The sequence below is a fragment of the Bubalus bubalis genome, chromosome 12 (genome assembly GCF_019923935.1).
Source record: "Bubalus bubalis isolate 160015118507 breed Murrah chromosome 12, NDDB_SH_1, whole genome shotgun sequence".
Taxonomy (NCBI): domain Eukaryota; kingdom Metazoa; phylum Chordata; class Mammalia; order Artiodactyla; family Bovidae; genus Bubalus; species Bubalus bubalis.
Window position 1 is genome coordinate 14432045 of NC_059168.1, and position 22385 is coordinate 14454429.

A 22385-nucleotide genomic window follows, 5' to 3' on the forward strand; every position below is an offset into this window, starting at 1 on the left:
AAGATGTGGACAACATGAGACTGAGAGAAATACATACTACTTTGATAACAGAATTAAGAATGGAAATGACTCTCCAAACTGCAATAATGGAATAAAACCAACATGAAAAAATTAAACAAAATTAACTGAAGAGACATTCACTTTTAGGGTTAAAAAGAAACCAACCACTGAAGCACAAGAGGAGAAAATAATCTAGTTTAACAGTATAAAAAATCCTTGGGGTTTGAGCTGACCGCAAATGTATCAGACAATAGTAAGTAAGCTATATCAGCATAAAAACTGTTAATCTCATACTTCATTAACACATTTAATTAACAAATATTCACTACAAACCTAAGATGTACCACTTATTTTCCTAAGAGAATACAGTAATGAGGACCAGAGAAGGAATAATCTCACCCTATTTAGAACTAATCAAACTAAAAACATATGGAATATTAAGTCCATATGAAGGAAATGGTTGAAAAAAGTACAGAAATGTGACCTTCAAAAGAAAAACGTTCTAATTTGAATATTGCCCTCAAGAAAGAAGAAAGCTCTTAAAACAATTCTTTCATTTTACCAAAATAATGACTACTATGTGACAGGCACTGTGCTAGGCCCGGGGTAACAGTGGAAAACAGAATGTCCTGTCCTCACCCTACTCACAGTCTAGTGAGCATGCTGTCCTCAAAGACAGAGCTCTTAGCAGGCAGCAAGTAATGATGTCAGCACTTTTTATAACAGAGATCTCTTTTATAATAGATCTATGTTATATATAGATTATCTCACTTATTATATATTACTACATAATAATTGCTTTTATAATAGAGATTCACATACGTTGATAAAGGCTGAAATAAATTACCTCCAAAGTTACTTCCAAATCTAAAATTTTATGATTACTTACTTGGAGCACTATACCATGAAAGAATGTAATTGTTATTCTGAGATAAATAAATATATAATGAATAAGATAACAGGCAAACCAATACATACAAACACATAGACACATGGGTTTTCTTGTTAATATTTCTACCTAAGAAAACAACCATGCCACTTCATAAATTTAACCTTCATAGGCAAACTACTCAAAACCAACTTCAATCCACATTCAGAAAAATCTAATCTCAAATTCTTTATTTCACTGTAACAAGAATTTTTAAATCTCTTTATCCTAGTGATCATCTTACCCTAGTTAAAATAATTCCAAAGAAATTAATATCCATGATTTCTCTGGGATTTCTTATATTTATTAGTATACCTTTCCATGGCTTTAGCTGTATAAGGCAAATGCATTTCAATACTGTGTTCATCTTCATCTGTCTGCAGAGACATGCGTTCAAACATTCCTGTCTTCCATAGTTCTCCGTAAACTAGAGGTTTCAAAATATAGTAAAACAAATGTATTAATGTATATCCTTATCCTGTGAGACTACCCAGTAACACAAAACTACATGCTTTGGCAAGAGACAAAAGTATCATGTAATATTCTCCTTTGGTTTTAGTTTTAAAAAGAGGAAAAAACAACTAGCTTCTTATATAAGACAAAACAGTCAGACACGTAATGATTTACTTAGCATTTTCATATGTTATATAGTTACATAAAAAATAATAATTTAAAATTTTCATCAGGTCCTTTCATTATATCTAAAAATCACCTCTAAGTTTGAGGTTTTCCTTGACCTTAATCAACCACAAGATACTAACAAGAACAATTGATCAAAACTCCTACTGAAATATGGAAAAATCCCCCCATCTACTTCCTCATGAGGTTTAATAGTACAGTTTTTGAGTTTTGTTTTATTTTTAAATAAAATGTATACGATTATTGTTTTACACCTCAGGTTTTGTTATACCAAGAACAGAAAATTCCTACTGAAAATGTTATTTTCCTCAACATTAAGAATTAAACTTGTCAGGTAGACTGGAATATAAATTTACCACAGGACTATGCCTTAATCTTAAATTTTTAAAATGATTTAGCAATTCAGACCCTTCTGATGGATTATACTTAAAACAAGATATTATATAGCAAGAAAATAATGGAATTTAATACAAAAAAGACACAAGAATATTTTTATTTTATCATTGAACAGAACCAGCATTTGTATAACTAAATCCTTAAATGGGTTTACCAATATCAAAAAAAGAAACAAATAACTGTATGACTTTTCTTCTATGAAACTGCATCTGATTAAAAATTCTCATTGTTAGGCTATCCAAAACCAAAATTTTCTGAATGCTCTAACAAGGTTTTACAAAGCAAGTGTGACCCAGAGGGTGGATGAAGGTAGTAAAAAGGTACATATCTCCAGTAATAAAATCAGTAAGTACTGGGGATGTTATGTACAACATGATAAATATAATGAACACTGCCGCATGTTATACATTAAAGCTGTTGAGAATAAATCCTAAGAGTTCTCGTCACAAGGGAAAAATATTATTTTGGTTCTTTAATTTTGTATCTATATGAGATTATATTCACTAAACTTATCATTTCATGATATATGAAAAGTCAAATTACTGTGTCATACTTTAAAACTGCCGTATGTCAATTATATCTCACTAAAACTGGAAGAAAAAATAAAAATTTTACAAGCATTTTAAAAATTTAAAAGTTACATAGCCTAAAGCCATTCCAGGGAGTAAGGTTAGAAATATTCCAGTTTTGTTAATAAGCTATATCCTAACAACAAAATGCTAATACTCTATAAAGCCCAAAATTATGAAAATTTAAGCCTAAAGTTTAAAAAGAGGTGACCATTTCCTTTGCAAATAGCTTCTTTTATTCTACAAAAGAATTTGCTGCAAAATTTCTTAAAACAATAAACACTCAACATAATTAAAATATAATTTGATGAACTGGAAGGATATACACTAAGTTCATGAATGTGGTTACTTTCAGGAATGTGGGAATGTAAAGTGAGTTCAGATGAGGAGAAAGTCTGAGTCAAGTGTGAATGATAAGTACATGAGTGTTTGTTTTAGTAGTTTCCATACTATTTGGCATTTTTAGAATTATGTTTACCCATTCCTCCAAAAATACTATTAAAAGTCAGAAAAAGTTTTACTTTACACATTCAGTGTACAAAATGAGACACAACTAAATAAAAAATGTGACGCCTGGAATCTTATTTTAACAATCAAAATAATAGGTATGTTTTATAAATAAAATACACAAGATTTATGTAGCACTCTTCTTGCTGAGCTTCACAACTACAGGCTCATTTTTTCCCATAAAAACCATAAACAAGGAAATAAAATCATTATCCTCATTATCCATTTACAGTGAGGGATTTGTTATACACAGAGGAAGACTAACATGCCCAAAATCTTTCAACAAGTTGTTGTGGGTACCAATTTCTTTTCTGATGCTACAATGAGTACATGGTACTGCCCTGATTATAAACATAACCACTACAGTTCAGAGACTAGTGAATCTACAGATTTTTGTGGCTGGCAGAAAAACTGCAGTTGTCTTTTAGGCATATGGAAGATTTTCTTAGTTTTTGTTTTTTGCAGATTGTTACAACAAATTTTATTTTTAAAATTGAAATATTACAAAAGTAATATTTTTAACTTAAAATAAACTCATAATTCCTATTTTTAAAAACTTTGTTTACAAGCTGTAAGAGTTCTATATACTTACTCTTTTGGTCAATACGAAGGTCATACAGAGGTGTTCTATATACATCCACACTGGAAAGTGCACATCGAGAAAGGGGCACATGATGAGAAGGCCCAAGGATGAAAACTCTCCGGCTAGGAGATATACAACAAAAAACACAGGACAATTGCACTTCTACACAAACTTTATTAAGTAAAAAGAAAAAAAAGTAATTTTAAAAAATTACGTGTAATACTGTTTTCCTTCTTGATTTCATCACCTACTGTTACATGCTAAATTGTGTTCTCTTGGTATCATACATAAAGTCCGCCCCCCTGTACCTTAAAATGGAACCTATTTGGCGATAAGGTCTTTGAAGAGGTGGTTAAGTTAAAGTGAAGTCATTACGGTGAGGCCTGAATTCAATATGACTGGTGTCTTGACAAGAAGAGAAAGAGACACCAAAGGTGCACACACAAAATGGTAACTGACCACGTGAAGAGACATCAGGAAGACAGCCATCTGCAAGCCAAGGAAGGGGCCTCATAAGAAACCAACCCTGTGAACACCTTCATCTTGGACTTCTCCAGCATCCAGAACGAGGAGAAAATAAATTTCTGTTGTTCCAATCGCCTAGTTTATGGTGTTTTGTTATGGCAGCACTAGCAAACTAGTGTACCTAATGACTGGCTTCTAAATTCAGTTCAGTTCCTTGTCTCTGTCTTTCTGTTGAAAGGGCTTTAAAAGAATCATGTTCAATACCTGGAAATACCAGTTACTAATTATCTACAGTAAACCAACTGACTATGCTTAAAATCACCTTTGTATTCACAATGGCTAGAACACAGGTTTTCAATAGCTACATTAATTGCATTTTAAACATTCCAGCTATTAAATAAAATCTCAAACACATCCTAAACTTGCCTACAACTTTAATAAAACTACATAACAGTATAAAGTATGAAAATCCAACATACTACTACAAAGAATTATTCAGATAAAGCTATTTCCACATTTCATCCATGGCAGAGAAGAAAGGCATTTTGTTGAGAAGAACTCAGTATAGTAAGCTTTATCTGTTCCTATAGAACGGTAGAAGTCATTCCCAAAAACAAACATAATTATGTGTTCTTTGCACTATAGGCTAAAGAAAAGAACGGGGCTAACTTGTAGCTTAAATCTTTACAATCCCTTTATCTCAAACACCAAGATTAAAATGGACGAATTCTTATTCTATCTCAAACATCTCTACAATCTGAATTCCAAAACTCTCCTTTTTCTCTATTCTCCCAGATTTACATGAACAAAACTTTCCCCACCACACACACGCTCACAGACAGGAAACTCTAAGAAAAATTAAAATTTTTCTAGAGAAAATTAAAAGCTACTCATTGCTCAATTAAGGGACAAACACTCAAAGACTGAGACACCAGAGCTCTACCTGTTTCACATCGAAAACTTGCAGGCCAAGGAATGTGCGGCATATTGCAAAGTATTTATTTTTATAAAATTCTATTAGAGGTTAAGAAAATTAACCTATGGTTGGGTGTATCTTACTTGCTATCTGAGGTGTTGGGAGGGTTGGGGGAGCTAGGAAAGATGTAGGTAAGGAAAAGGTGATTCTCAGTTTCGTCCCAAAATCTCCTGAAGAAACTGCAATCCTCAAGATGTCACTCAGAGCAGACACGTAAGACCACAAAGCATTTCTAGTCAGAAACGTAATCCCTTTTCTCACCTCCCCTGCTAATACTCACTTCCTGTCATCATCTCTATGAGCAAATCAATAACGTTTAAGAAAAAAAAAAAAATCAAATCCACAGATTCCTAAATGAACAAAGAGACACCACTATGTTCTCACACCTTAATGGCATATAAATAACACCACACTTTTTAAAATTAAAGTCTAACGTGGGACATAAATAATGGTATACCTGAGTGTTTAGGAAACTTGCTTAAGGACAAGGTACTGTATTGGGTTGGCAAAAAAATTCCTTCGGGTTTTTCCACAGGACGTAAGCAGAAAACTCTAACAAACTTTTTGGCCAACCCAGTATGAATTAAGAGCTAAGTAAGAAAAGAAAAGCATTTTTATGATTGAGGAATGTATTTCTAAGAAAAGAAGACTAGAATACTTAAAATCAGAGCACTCCTGGGAATTCAGGATAATTAAAACATGAAATGACTTTTATAATATCAATTGAGGCACAGATATATTTCATAGGTAAGTGTAACAAGGTTCTTCTAACAGTGATTAAAAGATGAGTATTACTTCAGAAATAAAGACCCGAGGTCAGAAAGCCTAACTGCTTCCTCTAATTTAATACATGGCTATTCATCTTGCTTGTGTTTTTGTCAGACCCAACTGAGATGAAAAGATAAAGCCTAGTTCAGAAAAGAGCTCCCATCAGTCTGAATTATCCAGCTGGGTACCCCAAAGGTTGAAAGTCACCCAAAAGTAACACAGTGAAGTTCTGCATTTAGTTAAGAGAGATACCAGGGGAAAAAAGAGATTTAAGTCCCATCAATACAAAACCCTTAAAAGTGATATACCAAAAAACAAACCAAAAAAAGCTAAGTATTGTTGAAAAGAAGGAAAAACAAAATACACATTGAATGAGTACTAATCTCAGACTGAATCTCTGTGTTAGCTACATGCTAAAAGACAATTAACAGCATAAATAAAAAATAACATCTTTTCTCTTTCTTCCCCCCTAGATCGCTAGGTCCATAAACACCTAAGCCATACACATATTTTGGAGAGAAATGGATAATGTAAGCACTGGAAGTAATGCCACTTTCTCTCCCTTTAATTAATTACAAAGTGCTTTGTCGTAAAGGGGTTACTTTTAAAATATCTGCATATAATCACTGTTACTATACATATAAAAGAAACCTTTAATATGAAAAAACAGGAAAAAAATCAGTAAGTATTCTTTCAGGAAATAATGTAGTTTACATATAATTATACCTCCAGAGAATCCACATTTGTGGAGTTACTAAGAGAGTAGTCCGTGCACTCAACACATGAGTTACTTAAATGCCTGTTCTCATAGTCAACTATTTATACTAAGTAATGGAACACAAGTAATTTGTTTTTTAATGTTTCATAGTTAGTGGAGATATTTTAACTGAAAAATAAAATGTCATGTGGCCCCAAAGAAGATTCCTTTCGGCTCTCTTTTTCTGCCCTGCAAAGTTTTCTGAAAGATACGAATCAAAATCAAGTTATTATCTAAGTAACATCCTGAGTTTCAGTTTTTAAAGTTTCAGTAATAGGAAAAGACTTGGCAACTATAAATACGGGAAAGAACTTAATGTATCATTTTAAAAATTTCTTAAATGGCCAGAGTACTCTTTCTAAAATATGAATCAGATCATATCCCTCTCCCACTTAAAATGTCTTTCAAAGGGTTTTCATGGTCAGAGGATAAAATCCAAAATCCTTAAAACAGGTTCTAAAGTCTCAAATGAACTGGTCCCTCCAGTGTGATTCTCCCCCACTTAGATCACAGTACTTTATACACACTGGTGGTCTTTGCAGTGCCCTGACGACAAGGATACCTCTGCCTATTTCAAAGCTTTTTCACATTAATTGCTTCTTTTGCTGGCTTAAAGATCATCTCCCCAGAGATGCTATCTCCAATACCTTATCCACAATATAAATCCAATCACCTTGAATTATAGCAGTTCTCAAAGTGTGAACTGTGGATTCCTCAATACCCTTTCAAGGCGTTCACAAAATCAAAACTATTTTCATAGTAATACAAAGAAGTTATCTGCCTTTGCAGTGTGTTAACATTTATTTGCACTTGTGGTACAAAAGTGAGACTGTGTAAACTGCTGGCTACAATAAAGACAATGGAATAAAAATGTCCTAGTAGTGATGTATTCTTCACCTTCACCCACGCTGTTTTTTTAAAGCCAGTTTCATTTCATTAAATGCTGAACTCTGAATACAGTTTTATTAAAATATGCTGTATGACAAAATGCATTCAATTTGTGGTAATAAATGCACAAAGCACCTCTGCAACATACAGAAGCATGTCTCAAGGAAAAAGCATTTGTGTGTTTTTGAGTTATGAGCTAAAGTAAACATTTTCCCCATGGAACACAATTTTGAGTTCAAAAAATGACTGCAGAGAAATTGTGGTTATTCCAACTTAGCTAACTGGCAGAGATTTTCTAGAAAACAAACAAAATGAGCCTGACACTTCGTAGAAAACATTTGACATATTGTTGCCAATGATAAAACTGAAACTTTTAAGTGAAAGTTAGGACTTTTGCAAAACTTGTATCACTGTGAGATTGACAGCGTCCCAATAATTAAAAATATTTCTAATGAAATTGATGGTGATATTAACAAATGTGATTTTTTTTTACATTGTATGATAAAATGTCAACATTTGAAAGACCTGCCTAACTCAATGAACAAGTATTTTCAAAATGTCATGTAAGATATCAAAAAATCATGCCAAGGTAAAAGATCCATTCAAAGCCTATGCACAAAAGATGATCCTGGTGGACATGTAGAGAATAGGAAAGTAAGAATGGAAGCCAGTGTATCAAGTTCAAGCTTCTCTCTTGGACTGTTATTTTTTCTCTATACTTATTATTCCCAAAAGCATGTGTTCTCTATCTTCTCAAAGGACTCTGAAGACATTGCAAATCTCAGGGAGAGCCACTTTCAAGAGAATACAACTATGACTGTCAATGATCATTTTCAACACTCAGACCTTCAAATTTATTTATTCAGAATTCAATTCCAATATAATAATTACAAGAATAAGGTGATCACTCACATTACCCATCATTTGTCTTTCTTTTTACTGATCGCCTTTATCACCTCCTCAGTCCTTCCTTTTTACCTTTTACTCTCTTTCCTTTTTACCATTTTTTCCCTTCCATTCTTACTGTCCATCAGCTTATTTAACACACAATTTCCACTTATATCAATACAGACTCTCTATGCACTCCTAGGCCAAATTAATTCTGGGGTGCCGTTTCAGTACATATCATCATCAAAAAAATTCTGCCAAACAGGAAAAGGTTTGGAAAAAGCTGTTATATGAACTAGCCTTGATTATAGACGGTTTATAGACCAGGGTCAAATAAAGGATGTTTCTAAAAAGCTTTACAATCTAATTTCCACTTCACTCTTATTCATGAAACACGTTAAAATTATACATTAAATATGTATTATGAAATATCTGTTAAAGACTCTCCTCAAATTATCTGGCAATATTATAGTCTATTTATTATTAAAAATTGACTAAAAATAACTTTCAATAAAGGCCTGATAAAATGTGCAGGCAAACTTATTACATAAAAAACAAAGAGAGCAGCTTTTTTAACAATTTGAACAAACTGCTCAAAGGCAAGGAAGTAGGCTGAGGGTGAGATTCTCTTAAACTCAGGCTACTGTGAGTTATTTCTACATCTTACCACGAATGATTATACTTCATCTATGCTAGTACAGGTCTAATCAACCAATTGACATCTGACAGAATTAAAAGTTTCCTACAGAAATTTTTGAAATTTCACAAGTTTCTTATTTTAGAGAGTGGTATACTAAGCTTTTAAGGTTCACAACTTTCTCATTTTATAGAGTACTATATGACTCAGTCTCAATTTGCCAGGAAGATTTTTTTAAGCTAATTTCAGAGCTGTCATTAAATTATTATGAGATAATATACTTCAAACACCATATTAAATTCATTGTCAGATTCTAAAATAATTCAGATACCTTTTCCTGTCAATGAGAAATTATTCTTCATTCATTAATCAGAATTTAACAAGTACAATAAGAAATTTTCAATTATAAAGTGATTAAAACAGAACAAAGGGCTTTGGATTTTTCTTTAAAAAGTGTTCAACTCCAGGTTTTCAAAGAAAATTTTAAAAAGCAAACTATTTAACTGGTCATGTTCCTGGACCCACTTCCACTCAGTGCATTCATGGGGGCAGGAGAGGGGCACACTAGGCTCTGACAGTATCTACCTTGAGACAACATCAGATTCCACAGGTTAAGGGTTCAGTCCTACAAGAATGTCCCCACAGCCATCCCCCACCTCAGATGCCAGTCACAAGCCCAGGTTGTCACTTAGGCATTACCGATTAGAGATATTCCAACAACCACCCCCTTGAATTTCAATTCAGATTCCAATTAAGTCCAGGTTATTACCTGTACTTCTGACAGACTGATTACAAGTCAGAGGTTCCCATGACCCCCTCCTTGGGTTCAGTTTATTTGCTAGAGCGGCTCACAAAACTCAGAAAAACATTTCACTTACTAGATCATTGGTTTATTATAGAAAGATGTAACTCAGTAACAGCCAGATGGAAGAGATGCAAAGGGCAATTTAGGGGAAAGAGCCAGGAATTTCCATGCCCTCTCCAGGCAGGTCACTCTCCCTGAATTTCCACACATTCACCAACCCAGAAGCTCTCCAAAGCCTGCCCTTTGGGGCTTTTAATCAAGATCATGATTGATTCAACCTCCAGGCCCTCTCCCCTCCCCAGAGGAGGTCAGGAAGTGGGAATGAAAATTCCAACCTTCTAAACACAGGTTGAATATTCTGGCAACCAGTCCCCACTCTTAGATGGGATCCAAAAGTCACTTCATTAACATACAAGAAACACCTTTTTTGCCAATGTCACCACTTAGGAAAGTCTAATGGTTTGGGGAACTATGGAAGAAAACTAAATATATATGTGAAATATATTTTGATCATCTACATGACCAAATATATATTTCTTACAAAATCACAATAGTGTATTAACAATCTAACATTTCCAGAACTAAATATTTCACCATCGAAGGGAAGGTAATAACCAAATGTTCAGATAATGAAAAACAGTATTAAAGCTTTTTATAGCCTACATGTTATAATCAAATTGATAAAAAGTCAAATTCTTAATGAAATCAAATATATAATATGTAAAACAAATTACTTCAGTGACAAAGTAAGTATGATATAATCGCCAATCACCTAATCAAAATGGAATCTAGCTATATTACTTACGTAATAGATGGATCCACTTGTTTGTAAGCATGAGCAGCACAAGACCCACAGTACGTATACCCTGCATGGCTACAAAACAAAAAAATGTTTAACTTAATGATCAGATTCAAAAGCAAATCATTCTGGGAGAAAAATAACTTCTGAAAGAAATATAGTAATTATGGTAAACATAACAGAATTATGTGTATAGATTAAAAAGCAATGTAGGGAATGATGCAACTTCTAGAATAGCACAGGGAACACATGATTGTTCTGTGTTCCAATTTTAAATGTTAAAAAGTATTTTGTAATTTTTTTTTTTTGATCTAAAGGAAAAATTAGATTTAAATTTTTCATGGCTTATTTGAAGTTGCTAATGTAATACTAAGGGGCTTCCCGGGTGGAGTCAGTGGTAAAGAATCTGACTGCTAACGGAGGAGATGAAAGAGACTCAGGTTCAATCCATGGGTTGGGATCCCCTGGAGAAGGGCACTGCAACCCACTCCAGTATTCTTGCCTGGAGAATCCCAGGGACAGAGGAGCCTGGCAGGCTATAGTCCATCAGGTCACAAAAAGTTGGACACAACTGAAGCGACTTAACACGCAATGTAACACTAATAATAAGATGTGAGTTTTTAACATTCCTGTTCAATACCATCAACAGACTATTACATACACAAAAACGATAAGATTAAAAGCAAGTCAAATCAGAGCAAAACAAATACCTTATGAGAAACAGCTCATGTCCCTCTGCATACGCAGAGGTAAGAGACCTGACCTGGCCTTTTACGTACCACGCCCTTTCATTTTCTCTCTCTATTATGCATTCTATCCTTCTCACCCTCTGGTCTTAGCTTTACATTAGTTCTCTGATCACCCATACAATGCCTTCGTTTCAGAACTTCAATTTTCTTTCTTGATTCATGTTATGTGAGTCTAGAAATATTTTCTTTAATGCTTCTAGTGTGTGGGCAGTAAATGTTTAACAAATGGCTCTGCAGGGAAAAAAAAATGTATACATATATACAGAAGCTTATTATAAATTTTACTGAAATAAAAAGATATATATCACACAATTTACAAACAATGAAAAAATATGTAATATCCTTTACTGCAAATTCCGCACAGGCAATTGATTGTCCCAGAATGCTTTCCCTGATTTTAGCTGACCTCTTTAATCATTAGCCAAATAATGACTGCAGATGAAAAGAGTGAAACAATGAAGACATATGTCTGAATTTCACTCATTCAACAACTTGAAAAATGTCTTTGTTTATTAGACAGTAGTTTTTTAAATACTGGAAAGCATATTTTCTTCCTCATTTCTTTGTGCTAGTCACAATTGTAAAGCTATAGACATACCATAAAGTTTAACCTGCATTATTAACTTTTCCCCATTTCTTTTCTTAAGTATAGACATATAATCAACAAAAAATAAAGTCCTGATTTGTAGCAATCTGCCTATTAATGTGGAGTAAATCATTCCTATCATGGCCAATTTCAAGATGCACAGTAAACTGAAAAGACAAAACACAGACTGGGAGAAAATATTTGTAAAGCATATATCTGATAAAGGATTTATATCTAAATATATAAAGAAAAAGCAAATATCTGATATAAGATTTATATCTGATATACAAAGAAATTTCAAAACAACCTAATGCTTTAAAAAGACACAGGTAACTATTTTACAAGACAAAAAGAATTCTGAAGACTGGCTACACAACAATGTGAATGCACTTAACACTACTATACAAATGGTTAAAAATCCTTAAAATGGCAAATTTTATGTTACGTATATTTTATTATGATTTTTTAAAAATTTTAAATAGAAAAAGATGTGAACAGATACTTTCAAAAAGAACACATGGGATGGCAAAAAAGCATACAAGAGAAGGCTCTGCATCAGTTAGTCATTAAGGAGAGGCGAATTAAAACCATGAGCTACCACTAAACACCCACTAGAATAAGCTAAAATAAAATGAGTGACCATACCAAGTGTGGCAAGGATGCAGAACTGAAACTCAGTCTGTACTTGTGGAAATGCAAAACAGTAAAACTACTCTGGAAAAAATGGTTTGGCAATGTCTTTATTTTAAAAAAAAAAAAAGCTAAGCATACTTCTGCCATATAACTCCTGCCAGCTATTCCACTCCTAAAAAAAAAAAAAAGGCATTATGTGCACACAAAGATTTATACTCCAATATTCATCCCATTTTTATTTGCAATAGCCAAAAACAGAAACAGTCAACTATCCCTCAAAAGGTGAACTGATAAACAAATTAAAAAATATCCATACAACAAAGTAACTTTTCAGCAATAAAAAGGAACAAACTATTGACACACTCAAAATAATTATGCTTAAAAAAAAGGAATGGCAAAATAAAGAAAAATAAATATGCTGAGTGAGAGAACACAGACAAAAGTTTCATATTATATGATTCCATTTAAATAATTCTATAATTAAAAATGTTTAATTTTGAAAAAGAATATATACATATATGTGTGTGTGAAACCGAGTCACTTTGCTGTAGAGCAGAGATTGACCCAATACTGTAAATCAACTATACTTAAATTAAAAAAATAAATAATTCTAAAAAATAAAAACTATAGTGACAGGAAATCAGTGGACATAGAAGGGTGGGGAGAAGGGCAGAGAGGTAAAGAAGGCACAAGGAAACTTCTGAAGATGAGGAGTATGTTCACTGTCTTAATTGTGGTAATGATTTCACAGGTATATACATATTTCAAACTTACATATAAAACTATACACTTTATATGGAGCTGAATGTTAATCATACCCCAATAGAGCTGTTTTAAAAATGGTACTTTCATCTTAACTAAACACAGAAAAAAAGTCACATAAGTCAATCACAGTCATACAAGATAGCAATGTGCATGCTTAATTAGGACTAAAGTAACATGGGACATATGCTAAGCACACTGTAATCACGGAAGGCTTTACTCATCAGATTAATGGTGGTCACTCCATTCGCACATCTCTGTCAAGGGAGCCTATCAAACTGCCTCAATATAGCGATATTCTCACAACCCAATTCTAATTCTAGCCCGAAGTAATGTAAGTTGTCCTGTGGCTCAGCAAATTCAGTTTTGCTGTCATCCTGTACTAATCTTGATACTCCAGACTAACCAGAGGCTCTATCTGATCCAATTATAACCCCCATCTTTCAGTGCCCAAGACACCAATACCAACTGCTTCAGATTCTTAACACCTGTTCCTCATCTTAACATTACTGGCTCCTTCCAATCAATTCAGAAATACACTGTCTTGCCCTGCCATGTGGACCTTAAAATTCATCTGATCCATCCGGACCTGTCCTGGTCTGTCTCAAACGTGAATGACATTCAGATTTTCAACACTGTTTTGCTCTTAGTTGTCACTCACTTCACATTCCTCCACTTCTCAATTCTTATATCTTGAACTGGTCCTTTCTTCTTAGATCTGCTTTTCAGACCTTAGTTACTATTTGCTCTTCGTGAATTTAAAGGCCCTGAACCCCAATCTATGCTCCAATCTCTAAATCAACCTGTCTTTCTGAGTCTCTCCCAGTTTTACCAATGCTGTTACTACTCAAGCTTAGTTCTTTTTTTAAAATACATATTTTAACTTTTTATCACAACTCAGCGATTAAACAACAACACAGCTGATTAACAATGTTGTGATGTTTCAGATGCATAGCAAAATGACTCAGCCATACATATACATGTATCGGTTCTTCCCCAAACTTCCCTCCTATCCAAGCTGCCATGTAACACTGAGCAGAGTTGCATGTGCTGTACAGTAGGTCCTTGTTGGCTATCCATTTTAAATATAGCAGTGTGTACATATTAATCCCAAACTCCCTAACTATCCCTTCTCCCAACTGAACATCTTTTCATATACCCCTTGGCCATCTGTATGTCTTCTTTGGAGAAATGTCTATTTAGGTCTTCTGCCCTTTTATTGGGCTGTGTGTTTTGATGATACTGAGGCACACAAGCTACTTATAGATTTTGGAGACTAATCCCTTGTCAGTCAAATCATTTGCAAATATTTTCTCCCATTCTGTGGGCTGTCTTTTCATATTGTTTATGGTCTCCTTTGCTGTGCAAAAGCTTTTGAATTTAAATAGGTCCCATGTTTGTTTATTTATTTCTTTTATTTCCATTATTCTGGGAGATAGACTGAAAGAGATATTGCTGCAATTTATGTCAGAGAGTTATTCTGCCTGTTTTCCTCTAGGAGTTTTATAGTGTCTGGTCTCACATTTAGGCCTTTAATCCATTTTGAGCTTATTTTTATATACAGAGTTAAAGAATGGTTTCACTTTTTTACATGTACCTGTCCAGTTTTCCCAGAACCATTTATTGAAAAGGCTGTCTTTCCTCCATTGTATAATCACGCCTCCTTTGTCATACGTTAATTCACTGTAAGTGTGTGCGTTCTTAAATGCCAGACTTCTTAGAAACACTAGATTCTTGAAGAACAGGTAGGACAGAAATAGTAAGAGAAGAAGTGTAAGGGCATGCAGGAAGGGAATAAAGGCTGAAGGAAAAACATGAGCAAATGTCCGAATGTATGATGTAAATGAGAAAATATGAAATTGGCCTGAATGCAATAAGAGAGTAGTACTAAGACAGAATGAGACTCTGACTCAGTATCAAGTCTGGACTTGGTGAAACAAGTTTCTGAAAAGCTGATGTATGCTCTTGAGCAGGCAAGTGACCTCGTAAAACTGTCATCGTGTACTGAAACACAAGCACAGAGGACATTAGGGACAGAAGAGTTACATGAAGCTCTCTCGGAAACTGAGGTTTCAGGTAGTAATGTCATGGTCCAGAATGGCGTCAGCATCAGTGGGAAATGAGAAATCAATGCACTAGAGTCTAAAAAGAAAAACTGACATATCTTAGTGACCAAGTAGGAAAAAGAAGAAGAGGGCAGTTATGATTAATGGTGGTAACTAACATCTACTAAGTGCTTACCACATGTCAGGCAATCTTCTATGTTAACTCAAAGCATTTCTTTTAATCCTAACAACTCTCTGAGATAGGAGTTACTATTCTTCTCTTTTTATAGGTGAAGAAACTAAAGCGGAAAGGCTAAGAAACTTGCTCAAGGTCATACAGATAGTAAGTGGTACTCCAGGATTCAAAGCCACGCAGTAGAGCTCCAGAACCCATTCTTAACCACCAAAAGAAACCTTTACATATTTGAAGGAAAAGGGGGAAGAGTCCATGGAGTTGGAAAAGTAAATGTCCTAACAACTAAAGAATAATTCCAGAATCATATATCCTGTAAGACTACAGGGAAAGACGATAGCTTTAATAACATGATTAACTAAGGTAAATTTGTTTCATAATAAGAACTCAGATTTCACGGTTTTAGTCCTTTCTGAAGCTGAAGGCTTAAAAGTATGCTTGAACGAAAGACAAAATAGTGGCAAAGAGAGAGGAGTCCTAACCTGGATAAAGAATACATTGCAGTGTATCTTTTTTTAAAAATCATTGAGTATACCATCCCTCTTATCCCCCATAGTGAGGAACTCTACTTACATGAAAGGACTAAGATCACAGTCAAAGAAGAGAATTTCTATTACTTTCCTTTATCCTGGCCCAGATATATGGTAAAGAATAAAGTTGTAGTAATTATCATCAATTCTCACCAGTGATCCTCTGTCCCTATACCTTTCTCTTGCTAATAGAATCTAATTCTACATGTATGTAGAAAGAGGTTCCATTAAGAGATCACACACAAGAAAGAAGGCTTTGCTAAGGGAATGACTAAGTTATTTTCTTTTGTGCATGACAGCCAGAAGAGCAATGAAAATTTGCACTCTACAGATATTTGACTATGCATCATAAAAGTGTATCCAAGTCAGTCTTTTTAAAGTTTTTAAAATCCTTAATACAAAGACATCCTTGCTAGCAGTTACAGGTCACTCTGATTCTTAATATAACTTCTCATGAAAACAAATACAGAATTATACTCTAATATCTATTATTTGTCATTAGGCTAGAGCTATGCCTCTAAAAACTAATCTTTCTTTTAATGCAGAGTACTTTTGTTTCTCCCTTTACGCCTACATAGCAGACCCTTTGTATCAGCAAGTCCAGTTCCTAACCTACCAGAATTTGTGCCCCTTACAGAGCTGCTATTAAATGAGGATGCAAAGTCACTGTCCATGATCATTCACCGGTTAAGTGACAGTTTTCCATACAGTGACCTTGCAGTATGATATAATATCAACCATGAATGCCAAGAGTCTACAAATATTCTATGAGAGGCTTTTCATCAAAGAGAATATAGGGAATCGTAAAAGAATACTTATTTGACTTCAACAAAGTCAGAATCTAGTAGTCCTAGTTCTACTGAACAGCAGCAAAAAATGCAAAATAAAGACCGCACTGGATGAAATGAGAAGACTGGACTAGATGAAATGACATCTCCTTTTTAAGAGATTTAAGAAAAGTTTGCAACCTTAAGCTATGATCTACAAACCTAGAATCTAAAGTTAAAAACCCCTGTGAACATACACACTACTATATATAAAATAGACAGCTAATAACAATCTGTTGCAGAGCACAGGGAACTCTACACAATACTCTGTAATGATCTTCATGGGAAAAGAATCTTTAAAAAAAAAAAGTGAATATATATATAAAAAACTGATTCACTTTACTGTACACCTGAAACTAACACAACATTGTAAATTAACTATATGCCAACAAAAATTTGAAAAAACAAAACAAAACAAAAAAACAACACCTGTGAGCATACAGGATCAAGCTGAGGGACAACTGGCCCCAAACAGTTCACAGAAGCAGCAACCTCCATATTGCCCTCTCAATTTTATTCTGCTGCACCTAACTTTGTATTCTTTTCTTTCACAGGCATGGCTCAATGGCCCTAAAGATTCCTGCTTCAATAAAAAATATCAGTAGATTGTTATATCCCAAAAATGTCCAGGTAAAACAGCCATTATTCAGGATATTTTATTTTTATAATTGGAACCTCACAAATATTAAGTAAACAGTGTTATGAGCTAAAAAGTCAAGTAAGAATAAACTAACCACAATGCTGCATATTGAGTTTCTTTTACTGCTAGAGTATATATGATTTGAGATACTGCCATGAATAACCTGCCACTTAACAAGGACTGCATATCTCTAGGAAATAAAATTAACTAGATAATTTATGAAGATTCACTATCTCATGATATACACTGGTAAGAGCTCTATAGGTATGCTTCACTATATACAACCTGGTCTTCTATATAAATGTTTCTTGACTTTCAAAACAGTTTTTATACTAAAGGTAATACATGTCCACAGTAAAAAAAAAAAAAAAAAAAAGAAAGAAAGAAAAAAGTCAAACAATGAAAAAAGGTGGAGAATGAAAAGTAAAAGTATCCTTTGTTCCATACTGTTCCTGCTGGATTAGCCACTAAGAAATCAAACTCTAACAGACTTTTTCTGGTGGTCTAGTGGGTAAGACTCTATGCTGTCAATGTAGAATATACCATGTTGTATAGCCAAAAACTTAAAAAAAAAAATCAAACTCTACTGTAAATGTATGGTGGGAGCCTCCAATAGTCATTGTGTGTGCATGCATGCTAAGTCACTTAAGTAGTGCCAGACTCTTTGCAACTCTATGGACTGTAGCCCGCCAGGCTCCTCTGTCCATGGGATTCTCCAGGCAAGAGTACTGGAGTGGGTTGCCATGCCCTCCTCCAGGGGATCTTTCCGACTCAGGGATGGAACCTGAGTCTCTTATGTTTCCTGCATTGGAGGCAGGTTCTATGCTTTACAGCAAAATATAGTTTCATCATGTAAATTAAGCCCCTTCCATAATCGTTGGCTTATATTTTTATATTCAGTAAGAGGTTTCTTAAGTGATGCATACGTGTACAGATCCATTTTAAGGGTTGCTGAATTATTCAAGAATACTGCAAGATAAACAATTCTGGCATCAAAGTATCTGGCATTCATGGCGGGAAGGCTTTTGGAACTCCTAGTTCATGAGATCATTTCAATATATATCCCTGGGCCACACACTGTCTCCTGTGCCTTAAGTAACCTGTAGTTCTGTTTCAATCAAAGGATAAGGATCTTTTTTAGTCAAACTTTTTGAATCCTTCTCCCAAATGCGCCTGCTTATGTCATACAGATTCGAATTCTTTAAGACTGATCAACAGTTAGTTTATGGGTCAATATTTATTCTTCTAATGTCAATAATAAGTGACATTATTCTATTTAATCTACATCAATATAAAAAGGACCAAATGTTTAAGCATCTTTGAAAGTGTGCTACTTAGGTTCTGGGTTTGTCTTTTTAAGGTTCCCCTTGTATGATTTATTCTTATGAAGGCACAATCTAAGAAAAGGTGGTCCCAGAGAGCTAACCATAATAGTCAAATATCAGCATAGAAATGGGAATGACAATAGAACATATATTATGAGATACTATAAATTTATAAAATTTTAAAAATACATTTTTTATTTTAAATAAATACAGAAATCTTAAAATTTTAAGTTGTCGAATTACTATATAAGTAGTTCTTACAAAGACCTTTCTGTGCCTGTGTCACGTCCTACTCTGTGGCCCCACAGACTTTAGCCATAGCCAGGCTCTTCTGTCCATGACATTTTCCCGGCAAGAATACTGAAGCAGGTTGCCATTTACTCCTCCAGGGGATCTTCCCAACCCAGGGATCAAACCCAAGTCTCCTGTGTCTCCTGCATTGGCAGGCAGATTCTTTGCAACTGAACCACCTGGAAACCCCTTTGTGCCTATTTAACATTAAAATATTTGTTATTGCTTTTCTACCTTAAAAAAAAAGAAAGGTAACTCTGGAAAAGTTATCTCTGGAAACCATATAATAAGATGAACTTAACTACATTTAAAGTTTTCATATATTAACAAAGTAGAAATTATTTATATATAAGCTACAAAGTCACTATATGGCAGAAACATGCACACCAAAGCCAAAACTATTTTCAATATTCATTTTGAAACCTCAGGTAACTTAAGAAATCTTTTACAAATCAAAGTATTTGTAACTCAGGCCCAAACATCTCATTTCCCAGACCACTTCCAAAGATTTCAATTTAAAACTAACTACAAGAAGGAAACAAGCATAGCTAGTTTTTCATGAATAACTAACCTCATTTTAACCATAATAGTCAAATATCAGCATAGAAATGGGAATGACAATAGAACATATATTATGAGATACTATAAAAAGATGATCACTAATCTCTCATTTCTCACCCAACCACGGATCTCACTTATACAAACTTCCCAACTTATCCTTGCATCAATTTTTCTCTACTGGATTGTGTCAACATTATAAACACTTCAATAACTCTTACTTTAAATTGACACCATATTCCCATTGCCCTGTTTATAAATCCCTCATTGATTTATAGCAAAATTTCTCCCCCCAAAAAATGTCTATATTCACTATCTTCACTTCCCTCCTTGATTCTTTCTTGAACCCACTCCAACTGTGCTTTCATCCCCACCACTCCACAGAAATTGTTCTTACTAAAATAACCAGCAATCTCCACAGTATCCAATTATCAATTATCAGTCTGCATCTTATTTGACCTACTGGCAGAATTTGACACACCTGATCTCCTCCTCCGTGACACATTTTCATCCTTTTACTTCCCAGAAACATCACTCACTCTTGGTTTTCCTCCTTCCTCCCTCGTCCTCCTTCAAAATCTCCTTTGCAAATATTCATCTTTATCCTGACCTCTAAATAAAGCTGGCTTGCCTAAGGGCTTAGTCTTTGAATTTCTCCTATTTTACTCCCTAATTTACTACAGTCCAATTAGACTTTAAGTGATAAGTTACTCACTTAACTGTGTTAAGTGTGATATACCAACACAGCCTAGCCCTTCTTCCCTGTACTCAAATTCACACATTTAGCTGCCCATTTACATCTCAACACAGGGAGAATAAAATGTTAGAGACTATACAAACACTTAAAATTCCACTCCCCACCTCTACCCTTGTTTTTTCCTTTAATTAATACAAACACAATTCCATCCTTTCAATTTCACAAGCCAAAACTTAAGTCATCCATGACTTTTTCTTCTACTTTATTAGCCCTACCTTCAAAAATACCCAGAATATACTGCTTCTCATCACCTCTACCACTACTCCCAGTCAAAGTCATTATGTCGTCTCTTTAGGTTCTAGAGTAATAAGCCTCCTAAACAGACTCTTTGCCTCCACAAAACAAAAAGTCTAGACCACAGCAAGAGTAATCCCCTGCAAACCTAAGTCAGATGGTATTACTTTTCTGCTTAAAGCTTCTCCATACTTGCTATATAACTTGGAATGAAAACCAAAGCTTTTATGATTTCCTATGAAGCCGCCCCACAATCAAGCCCCCACTGCCAATCTCAGCCACCACTCTTCCCCACACATATGCCTCTCCGGCTACACTGGCCTTGCTTTTCCTCAAACACACTAAGCATATTCTGTCCCAGAACCTCTGTCCTTGCTGCTTCTCAACCTAAACTCTCTTTCCTGGGTATCTGCATAACTCCTCTCTCACATCATTTAGGCTCAACTGTTCCTTAACAGGGAGAGTTTTTGTTATTAAGCTATATAAACTAGCAACTCCTAACCCATGCTGTCACTCTCAATCTTTTCATCTGCTTTATTTTTCTTAGTGCCCAACTGCACTCGACACAGAATTATTATTTACTGTCTGCATTCCCCAAATACTAAAAGGCAAGCACTGTGAGTAGTGATTTCAATTTATTCAAAGAGCAGCACAAAGAGCATCTAGTATTTAGCCTGATAGATATCTGCTGAATGACAAAATAAGTTAACAGCAAGTCATTATGCTAAAAGTTTTATAAAGATTAGCTCATTTAATCGTTAGAAAAACTATATGAAGGTAATATCATGATTCTAATTTTACCAATAAGACAAAGGCACAAGAGATTAAATAACTTGTATGTCACACAGTTGGTAAGTAGTGTAGTCAACTTCCTGAGTCTTTTAAATGAGATCAACTTAGATCTCATTTAACTAAATGTTTGGCACATAAAGTACGTAACATTTATATAATACTTATTATGTGCCCAACATTAATGTAAGTTCTTTATGTGTATTTACTTGTTTAATTCTCATAGTGTTTAATAAGTGGTTACTATTATTATTTTCACTATTTATTATTTATCAAGTTACCAACCTGAACTCGAGAAGTCACATAAAAGATGCTGCTGTGAGAGAAATAGCAGAAACTCCAACATTTACCAAATCAAAATTAACTGAATTCATACCATACAAGCAGTTAACTGTGTTTGTTAGCTTGTAATTCTCAAAAAGTCCTCTAACACTGACAACAGATTGCCTTCTAATAGGCAATAGACTGCCTTCATTTAAAAAAAATCTACCCATCCTCTAAAATCCTGGCTGCTAGTCCATATTGCACCACATTATGTTTAATACACTTTTATTTGTAAGTTTAAAATTATGTGATTAAAGTCAATCTTTTTAATGTTTAAAATAGAACTTACTCATTTGTACCAAATACTACTGCAATCACCAAGCTTATCTAATGTTTAAACTGTTTCAACTAATGTTTAACTGTTTTAAAAGTCAGTTTTATTACCAAAAATAAAATTGGAAACTTCTTCATCTGAGAAAACAGCCAATTCCTTTATCCTTGAGTTAAAGTGAAAGCCACAGCAATCATGAAATTTAGTGAATATAACTTCTTCATTTCAACACAGCATTTTTAATTTTTAATTCAATCCATAGACAT

General features: G+C 34.2%; 1 protein-coding gene across 4 annotated transcripts in view; it reads right to left on the minus strand.

Moving 5' to 3' along the window:
- Nucleotides 1-22385, minus strand: part of MEMO1 (mediator of cell motility 1) — a 114158-nt gene that overhangs the window by 40727 nt on the left and 51046 nt on the right. For 2 of the 4 annotated variants that reach the window (XM_025260846.2, XM_044925796.1), the window contains 3 exons: nt 10612-10680; nt 3632-3744; nt 1244-1355 (listed from right to left, as the gene is read on the minus strand). The exons of 1 other annotated variant lie outside the window; for it this stretch is intronic. In XM_025260846.2, the coding sequence (XP_025116631.1) occupies nt 1244-1355; nt 3632-3744; nt 10612-10680 (294 nt within the window). Of the gene's footprint in view, nt 1-1243; nt 1356-3631; nt 3745-10611; nt 10681-22385 lie in introns of those variants that run through there. One more of the 4 variants, XM_025260847.2, reaches the window with a different exon arrangement.